The sequence below is a fragment of the Pecten maximus genome, unplaced genomic scaffold, assembly GCF_902652985.1.
Source record: "Pecten maximus unplaced genomic scaffold, xPecMax1.1, whole genome shotgun sequence".
In the NCBI taxonomy this organism is placed as follows: Eukaryota; Metazoa; Mollusca; class Bivalvia; order Pectinida; family Pectinidae; genus Pecten; species Pecten maximus.
In genome coordinates, this window is record NW_022983111.1 from 8,107 (window position 1) to 18,029 (window position 9,923).

The 9,923-nt window shown below is 36.3% G+C and overlaps 2 protein-coding genes across 2 annotated transcripts; both read right to left on the bottom strand.

Moving 5' to 3' along the window:
* Positions 1–2,057: 2,057 nt before the first annotated feature.
* Positions 2,058–3,031, bottom strand: LOC117321485. Its single transcript, XM_033875899.1, has 3 exons — positions 2,774–3,031; positions 2,445–2,562; positions 2,058–2,167 (listed from the first exon to the last, which is right to left on the bottom strand). The coding sequence occupies exons 1-3, from the start codon at positions 2,879–2,881 to the stop codon at positions 2,076–2,078; spliced, it is 318 nt and encodes a 105-aa protein (XP_033731790.1). The 5' UTR covers positions 2,882–3,031; the 3' UTR covers positions 2,058–2,075.
* A 3,316-nt stretch (positions 3,032–6,347) lies between these two features.
* Positions 6,348–8,033, bottom strand: LOC117321486 (complement C1q-like protein 4). The gene is made up of 2 exons (XM_033875900.1): positions 7,805–8,033; positions 6,348–6,823 (listed from the first exon to the last, which is right to left on the bottom strand). The coding sequence occupies exons 1-2, from the start codon at positions 7,953–7,955 to the stop codon at positions 6,405–6,407; spliced, it is 570 nt and encodes a 189-aa protein (XP_033731791.1). The 5' UTR covers positions 7,956–8,033; the 3' UTR covers positions 6,348–6,404.
* Between the last annotated feature and the right edge of the window lie 1,890 nt (positions 8,034–9,923).

Genomic DNA, 9,923 nt, shown 5'->3' on the forward strand with positions numbered 1-9,923 from the left:
ATTTATTTCTTTCAATTCACATCTCGTCGCTTGTTGATGAGAAGGGGCTGATCAAACAGATTTTCATTTCCGTACGGACGGAAATAGCGATATTCTCCCGTTTCCGTATTTCGGAGAATTATACCGAATGAAAAATGAATGCGAAATGCATGATCTTCTTCGCCGTAAATTTCATCCACATTTTGTAGAATATCTTCGGTATGGCGTTCTGGTGATAGTGGTATATTGTAAGTTGAAGTTACTATCCCCGAAGTGTTCTCTTCTAAGATGAGTGGGGCATTCACATCGTAGCATTCTCGTAAAGCCTCATCATTGTTACCGTTTTGTCCCCACGGTGCCTGTTCATCGTTGAATGGAACGGGTTGAAGCTTTAATCCGGAACCCTCCTTATGTTTCACATGATGCTTGTATAATTCCTTTCTATTAGGAAAGTCAACTCTACACGTTCTACATACATATGATTTATTACAACAAGAAGGTCCGGATCCGGGAATGGCAGCATAGGTTCCTTCTTCACTAGATGGTCCGGGTATTGGCACGAATTCAGATGGACGGTTAATAACAGAAGGCCCAGGGGTTGGGTCGACGACAGGAACCCTCACATCAGTAGAAGTTCCAGAGGCTGATCCCTTTACCGTATGAGTTACGTCCTTCTGAAAACGTGAATGCTGTTTTAACTGGGTCACATTAGTAAAACTAGCTTTACACTTGTGACATTGAAATGTTTGTAATAGCAAAGGCTCCCCGGAACAAATCTTCTCATGTCTTATTCGGTTGAAGTTCGACGAAAAACTTTTACTACACTTGGTACATTTAAACAATTTCCTTCTGTGTACATTCTGTTCGTGTCTGTTAGCATTGTTTATTTTTTGCTAAATGTTTTGGCACAATACTCACACTGATAATTCTCTTTCACTGGCATAGTGTAATTGATATTTTGAATATCGAGTGGTTCTTCCTCCAAAGCCTCCATATCGGCAATCCGAGATTGAATCTCTGGGTAATGGAATATCCAAATCCATTGCCCATTTTTTTAATTCCTCCACGTCGTCGAAGAGAAAGGCGTAGGCCTTAATAGTTTCTCCCATATTTTCCATGTTAAAAGATTTAGAAAGGTCTGTTCTCGATGACAATCAGAGTAAGAATGACGTTACAAAGACGTACATCTGTAGATCTCCAATATAGTCTCTTGTTTCCACATGTACACGTGTAAACATGTCAGTAATTGATTTTCACCTGTTAGTGTTTAAGATGTTTGATTTAATTTTCACACCCAAGATGGTACATATTGATAGACGCTTTTACTTTTATCAATATTATCTTGAAAATGACACTACAATGTCAACATGCCAGTCGGGTAAAAAGAAAAGGTTTGTTAATAGTTTCTGTCCAATATCACCTATTTTCTCCACGTGTAAACATGTCAGTACTTGTTTTTCACCTGTAAGTATTACAGATGTTTGATTTAATGTTCACACCCACGATGGTACATATTGATAGACGTTTTTACTTGTATCAATAGTTTCGTGAAAATAACGCTACAATATCCATAAGTCAGTTAAGTAAAGAGAAATGGTTTTGGTAATAGTTTGTGGGAACCACACTTATCGAGGTTGGTTTTTCTTCTTTTTAATAGAGTAATTATTTTAATAACCTTATATTCACATATCAGATAACTTTTAAATATTTCATTATTCTCACTATAGTATCCCTATCAATGGTCTTTTTGAACTACATGAATGAATAATTTCATTTATACTTAAAAAAAACAGCAAAAACTAGTATTATCTTTCTACGTTAAGTCTATTAACATCTAAATGTACATGATAAATTCAGATCTGTGCACCGTAACGTGTAGGCTTCCGTCTCACACGGGTAGATCGACGAAGGGTTGGTACTTCCTGGTCCGGGGGTGCTGTTCGATATCATTGTTGAAAAGTGCAAGAGCCATTGTCTTTATACACGTCAGGATAACTGTGAAAAAATATCAATCGTTCTTCATTGGTCCTAATTGAAACTCTGTCAAAGACTCCAAATCAGCAATGTGGTAGTTTAGTGTTCGTTCTTCTGTACGTCTACGACGTTTTAGTAGCAGTCGAATACAACACACAACACATGTCAGAACGATAACTTATCAATCCAAATGAAACGTAGATCCAAGTTTTATCTGTAATAATGGTAAAATGTTACAAAAGTTAGATATATAAACGTAGTTTTATCTGTAATAATGGTAAAATGTTACATACGTTAGATATATAAACGTAACGTTTAACATCAACGAATTGATCAATAAGAACTCTAATAAGCAGAAATCTAAATTAACATCTATTTAAATTTACTCAAAAATCTTCTCAATTTAAATATGATTACAAATAACTTGAATTAAAATGTATTCAACATTTTCCTAAATTTAATTCTGATATGGTTATGACGTGAGAACTTACTAATTGTCACAATGACAGCTTCCAGTATAGTGCTTGATGTGATGGGCGAGTTTGTTGATGTTGTGGCCGTAGACGCGGTTGTTGTCAGTTTAACATTTGATGCTGCTGCCTTAGTTTTCTATAAAATAATCAATAATATTTTAAAAATCTGTATCTATTATCAGACAAATGGACAAGGCAATACAGCAGTGACGCACATACAGTATAATATGTAATATAGCTATTTATCTTAAGTTTGTGAATTAAATCACATTATATATATATATATATATATTTTTTGTTATCATTATTTTAATATTGTTTTTTTTAAACAGATGAATAAAGCTCACCTTGCAACTTTTTCCATTTAGAATAATCTCAGCATGAATGTTAAGGTCATCCAAGTCATGACATGACATCGGTGTACTTGTAATGATCAGTCGAGTGACCGTCGCCATTTTGGGAAAGTTGACCACCTTGGGGCAATATGCGATGATAACTATGGCTTCTGCTGTGTTCCTAATTAAAGCTTCATCAAAGCGATCGCATTTCAGCACGTGACCATTGCTTTTGCATACTGCTTCCGCATTGATTACATAATGAAGACTCATCATCATAATTACTGTTATCAATATCTTTAGCATCTTCATTATCATCCGTAATTACTCCAAATGTAAACAACTGTTAGGTGTATGCCCTTTACACAAGCTAATGAGAGGCCCAATAGGGGTTTCACGATGTATGTTAATTTATTTACACTAAATATTCAGCAATGTGAGTTTAAATTCTAATTGTTATCACTTCAATAGAAATAATGTTTTAATTTAGAAAAAAACATTTTTAAAATTCGGGTATATTTATGCATTGAAATATCAAACTTTTGTTTTTCCCTTTCGGGTGCCTCACTTCTTGTGGTCAATGTAAACGTTGGATATTTGGGAGGGAACTCCGATGGGGAGATTGAAATATTTAAGTCTTATTTTTGTCTTCCACAGGATATTTGCTGTGGATAACCTAATGATAATATCAATTATTTTCTTAGTTAACAATATATCATTTTATCTCTTTCGATGTATATTTTTAGTGCTTTTAATTACCGATAAGATGATTACCCCTTCGAGGGCCCCACTGTTATGCTAGTTAGGTGACCACGCAGTGGACATGGTCACTTTATAATAGGGTGTTAAAATTAACGATAGAGGTCGTCTCGATGAATATAAATAATTTCGATGAATGTCTTCCATAAATGTTATGACAACACATTTCTTTAATTTACGTTGTATATACAAACATATATGGTCTTGTTCTTCACTTCAATGTGATTTTATCTATTCGACAATGCAGAGACTTATATAGTTAGTATTATCAATCTCTAGTCAATGTTAATTTAGAGATGAAAATTGTATAATATATACCCCTGGTTAATTATTACTTGTAAGTTTATACAGACTGTATTTTTAGCCCACCATCTGACCATTCAAATCGCCCTTGGTCCGTCGTCCGTCCGTCCCTCGTCCGTCCGTCCGTCCGTCCCTCCCTCCGTCCGTAAACAATTCTTGTTATCGCTATTTCTGAGAAAGTACAGAAGGGATCTTTCTCAAATTTCATATGAAGGTTTCCCTTGCTGCCTAGTTATGCATATTGCATTTTGAGACCAATCTGAAAACAACATGGCCGACAGGCAGCCATCTTGGATTTTGACAATTGAAGTTTGTTATCACTATTTCTGAGAAAGTATTTAATGGATCTTTCTCAAATTTCACATGAAAGTTGCCCTTGGTGCCTAGTTATGCATATTGCATTTTGAGACCAATCGGATAACAACATGGCCGACAGGCAGCCATCTTGGATTTTGACAATTGAAGTTTGTTATCACTATTTCTGAGAAAGTATTTAATGGATCTTTCTCAAATTTCATATGAAAGTTGCCCTTGGTGCCTAGTTATGCATATTGCGATTTGAGACCAATCGGAAAACAACATGGCCGACAGGCAGCCATCTTGGATTTTGACAATTGAAGTTTGTTATCACTATTTCTGAGAAAGTATTTAATGGATCTTTCTCAAATTTCATATGAAAGTTGCCCTTGGTGCCTAGTTATGCATATTGCATTTTGAGACCAATCGGATAACAACATGGCCGACAGGCAGCCATCTTGGATTTTGACAATTGAAGTTTGTTATCGCTATTTCTGAGAAAGTACTGAAGGGATCTTTCTCAAATTTCATATGTAGGTTCCCCTTGGTGCCTAGTTATGCATATTGCGATTTGAGACCAATCGGAAAACAACATGGCCGACAGGCAGCCATCTTGGATTTTGACAGTTGAAGATTGTTATCGCTATTTCTGATAAAGTACTGAAGGGATCTTTCTCAAATTTCATATGAAGGTTCCCCTTGGTGCCTTGTTATGCATATTACATTTTTAGACCAATCGGATAACAACATGGCCGACAGGCAGCCATCTTGGATTTTGACAATTGAAGTTTGTTATCGCTATTTCTGAGAAAGTGCTGAAGGGATCTTTCTCAAATTTCATATGTAGGCTCCCCTTCGTGCCTAGTTATGCATATTGCGATTTGAGACCAATCGGATAACAACATGGCCGACAGGCAGCCATCTTGGATTTTGACAATTGAAGTTTGTTATCGCTATTTCCGAGAAAGTACTGAATGGATCTTTCTGAAATTTCATATGTAGGTTTCCCTTGGTGCCTAGTTATGCATATTGCGTTTTGAGACCAATCCGAAAACAACATGGCCGACAGGCAATCATCTTGGATTTTGAAAATTGAAGTTTGTTATCGCTATTTCTGAGAATGTACTGAATGGATCTTTCTCAAATTTCATATGTAGGTTTCCCTTGATACTTTGTTATGCATATTGCGTTTTGAGACCAATCTGAAAACAACATGGCCGACAGGCAGCCATCTTGGATTTTGACAATTGAAGTTTGTTATCGCTATTTCTGAGAAAGTACTGAAGGGATCTTTCTCAAATTTCATATGTAGGTTCCCCTTGGTGCCTAGTTATGCATATTGCGATTTGAGACCAATCGGAAAACAACATGGCCGACAGGCAGCCATCTTGGATTTTGACAGTTGAAGATTGTTATCGCTATTTCTGATAAAGTACTGAAGGGATCTTTCTGAAATTTCATATGAAGGTTCCCCTTGGTGCCTTGTTATGCATATTGCATTTTGAGACCAATCGGATAACAACATGGCCGACAGGCAGCCGTCTTGGATTTTGACAATTGAAGTTTGTTATCGCTATTTCTGAGAAAGTGCTGAAGGGATCTTTCTCAAATTTCATATGTCGGCTTCCCTTGGTGCCTAGTTATGCATATTGCGATTTGAGACCAATCGGATAACAACATGGCCGACAGGCAGCCATCTTGGATTTTGACCATTGAAGTTTGTTATCGCTATTTTTGAGAAAGTACTGAAGGGATCTTTCTGAAATTTCATATGAAGGTTCCCCTTGGTGCCTAGTTATGCATATTGCGTTTTGAGACCAATCGGATAACAACATGGCTGACAGGCAGCTATCTTGGATTTTGACAATTGAAGTTTGTTATCACTATTTCTGAGAATGTACTGAATGGATCTTTCTGAAATTTCATATGTAAGTTTCCCTTGGTGCCTAGTTATGCATATTGCATTTTGAGACCAATATGAAAATAACATGGCCGACAGGCAGCCATCTTGGATTTTGACAATTTAAGTTTGTTATCTCAATCCTCAAAGTACTGAATGGATCTTTCTCAAATTTCATAAGTAGGTTCCCCTCTGGGATCTCTTGTAATTATATTGCGGTATGTCCGTGATCAATCTAAGACGTTCTGGAAATCTATTGGATAAGGCAAGCAGCCACCAACAATTGCTTTAATGTGTTAGATTGATATATATTACAACAAAGAGTAATATTCATCTTACACTTTACTAGCAGAAGCCATTGGCAGACAGGAAACAACCATTTGTTTATAAAACTAACCATCCATTGAAGGTAGCTAAATGATCTCCTCTGACGTGACGACCGTATATTTCTTTAACGAAGACTTTGTCGCCGACAGAAAGCGGGATTATGACCATACAGGAGCCTGATCCGTAGTGTGTGGAAGTACAGGCACACTGGGGCGCTCCATTCTTCTGTAACTCAGCGTGCAAGGCATCGTCTCCATCAACCGACAGAGATGTGTACAACATGTACATACCGGCTTGTGGGGCTGTGAACACACCCGTTGATGGCGAATAACCATTACCAGAGTTTGCATTCACTGTGTCGAATGGGATTGGTTTGTTATGACCGCTGCTGTCAAAAGCCACGCTGAGAGTTGCACTGAATGCTACACCTTCATAGTCGCGTTTTGCGAGTAAAGCTGGCAGGACCGAATTGATAGCTGCAATCAACAAGTTAGTAGACAACTAGATCATTCTAAACCGATACAATATGCATCTTATAGGTAACCAATCAAAAAACTACTTGGCGTGTTTATCGATAATACCCTCACATGGACCAAGCATGTCCAAGATGTTATACAAAAGTGAATTTCAAAACCTATCAATTGTGTAGGAAAAGACTGTGTTTACCTATCTTATCCATAGTATACTGTGTTGACTCTTTAATTTTACCTTACCTTGTTTTTCCTCCCTTATTTACATTACTGTTGATTTTCTTTGCTTTAACTATTATGTTGCTCAAGTGCATAAATGACTAAATATATGAAGCTTTTTACGAACTGAACATAATTTGACATTAATTCAAATCCCAATTTAATTAGCCAGGTCAACGCTACCGACCCTCTGGGCCTCTTGTTTGGAAATTATTTTTAAAAGTATTTCTTCCAGGGTAAAAATACAAATTTTCATTCTTAATTTCGTATCTTAAATATTACCGAGTCAAATTAACATAAAAATTAGCATCGCAACACTACTTAAATTGAACAATGTAGCTTCGAAAATTCCTTTTAAAACTTCAACCCGTATTAATACCATCTACATCCTAGACCTAGTAGTATAAATGCTTGAACACAACGTATGGGATACTTGCATCCTTGAGAAAACAAAGAATATCGACATAATAACTAAACCCTAATTCAAAATTACTACAAATCATTTATAATGACGGAAGATATTAACAATGACAGATTTGCATGGAGACATTAATACAGTAAGTATAGTTCAAATAACTAAAATAACATCAACATACAGCTGAATCGTCCTTCAAGCTTAAAAGCAGTAAAAATGACGTTACAATATTTTTCACTTAGTACCTAAATCTATTACCTTCCTTTAAAACAGCTAAATTTTGGTTCGCTAGGGTTTTGACTTTTGTGACAAAAACAATGTGTTCGTATGTTCATGTGCATTTGACACCAAACCTGTGTTATCATTGCGGCGCAATTCCTTCTCGAAAACGTCAAGCCTTTGCTTCTGTTTGTTAAGCTCCCGCTGGAGTTTCAAAACCTCTGTATCAGGAAACGACACACTTGGCCCTATAAAACACACGCAAAACACCAGGTACAGGTTCATTTTTAAAGGTCAAAGATAGACTAAGGTCTTCGAATGTATAGTCGGCTTATCAGACTGTTAGAATACGAATCCTATATTGGAACTGATAAGTGAAAATCGTGACGCGCCCGGTATGACCTTTATCTATGATCGATTGAAGGTAACAATGGAAGACACGAATGTCCTAGTTTTTTGCATATTTTCTCCTTATTTAGAATTGTTCAACAATTTTACCAAATAAGCACTAATTTAGCACAGCAGACTATTTTTTTCAGAAACATATCTAATTATGAAACTTACACACAATAGTTTTTTGCCTTTAAGCCGAATTTTGTGAAATGTACCTAATATTTCTGTGATAGGCACTTATATTGTTTTCAGTGTCTATTATTTCCCTCAATGTCTAAAAAAAAGATGAGAACTATCTAATTATCTCGTTACTGTTTAAAACTAGGTGATGTGTCCTATTCTTCAATTTACACTACTTTTCCTGGTCGGTACTAGAAATATTGGACAGTGTCTAAAATTGGAGAAAACGATTATTTTTCTTGGGACAAGGACTAATTTTGAGAGATTTGCCTCGGGCTATTTTATGGCACAGCAACACCACAGCACTGCTAGCTGTATACTACCTTACCTGGACAGCAGTAATCCCTGACCACCAAGCTCAGTGGCTAGCCCTGGCCTGGAGCGCTCATACATGAAGCTGTCTTATTTAATTACCTAATTGATGGATATCCGGTCTTGAAATAATTAAGACACAATAGGGAAATATTTCATCATTGTGATAATTTCTTTGTGAAGATTAAAACACATACGTCTAAAGTTAAGTGATATGAAAAGGACTACCAAAAAAGCTGATGAATATTTCATCAGTTAAAGGATTTATTCAGAAAAAATGGAGAACAAACTGTTATATTGAACATAATCATAGACGTACAGTATGGTCCCCAATCACCGCCACAGTGGCGATGTTTAATCCCTTCCACTCACTCAGTCGGTTGCATGTCTGTGAAACATCGGCTCTAAACCCGAGTGGTCGCCTGTTTACTAACACCGCGCGACACGGTGTGGTAGAGTATTGGAGATTAGTGGAACAAAGCACCAGACTCGTGATTGACAGGTGCACTGCCCGGTACCTTGGTGTGTTTTACCTATTGGAACATACTGTACGTTATCGTACAGTACATGTACTGTGGCTGGACTTACATTTTGTCCTTTTAGTATCCCAGCCTGGTGTTAAGAAAAACGGAAATTTGTTTTTATGTAATGAAATCACGATTTATACTAGTGAAGTATTGTGTTTTAATTAAATCCTAGCTTGATGAGTAGCATAAATGTTTACCGGGAAATGAAATACCGACACCCAGAAAACAAAACAGTATATAACATTTTAATGATATCGGGAGAAGCTAAATTCAACACTATGTTGTTATTTGCACTGTATTTTTTTATAAATCGAAAGTTAAGGTTACCAAATAGGCTCAATTTAAGTTATAGTCTAAATAAGAATAAATAAATCAACCCCTTCTATACTCATACTGAACATAATTATGTTGTGTACATGTTAATATTTTACCGCCTTGGTGTTTGTGCTATTGATAGCATTATTGTGATTAAAGAGCGAGCGAGTAAATTCTGCTCGGCTTTCGAGTGTGTTGCACTGCTCTATCTACACTACGAAGTAAGTCTATTATAGGGTAATACATCCTAATTAATTTACGGCGAAATATCATTACAACTGCGATTTGGTTAGAGCCACGGACATATCTATTTCTGCTAGCTATTGTATATTACATTTCGTGGGACTCGTTTTAAATGTAGTACACAATGTACATTTACATACACGATGTCTTGTGTTCCAAGTATATCCATGTTTGAGTGAATAATAAGAAAACAGCCTCGTAAAGTTAATATTTAATATACATAAAATATATTAATGTTTTCCCTTAGCATTTTTTTTTATAAAGTGAGCTCATTTAGAAACCC

Coding starts and splice junctions, on each gene's coding strand:
- LOC117321485 (XM_033875899.1), bottom strand. CDS start 2,881: ATGGCGACGGTCACTCGACTGATCATTACAAGTACACCGATGTCATGT. Junction 2,563..2,773: donor TAAATGGAAAAAGTTGCAAG/GTGAGCTTTATT, acceptor ATTATTTTATAG/AAAACTAAGGCAGCAGCATC. Junction 2,168..2,444: donor AGCTGTCATTGTGACAATTA/GTAAGTTCTCAC, acceptor CCATTATTACAG/ATAAAACTTGGATCTACGTT.
- LOC117321486 (XM_033875900.1), bottom strand. CDS start 7,955: ATGAACCTGTACCTGGTGTTTTGCGTGTGTTTTATAGGGCCAAGTGTG. Junction 6,824..7,804: donor GCGCCGCAATGATAACACAG/GTTTGGTGTCAA, acceptor TGTTGATTGCAG/CTATCAATTCGGTCCTGCCA.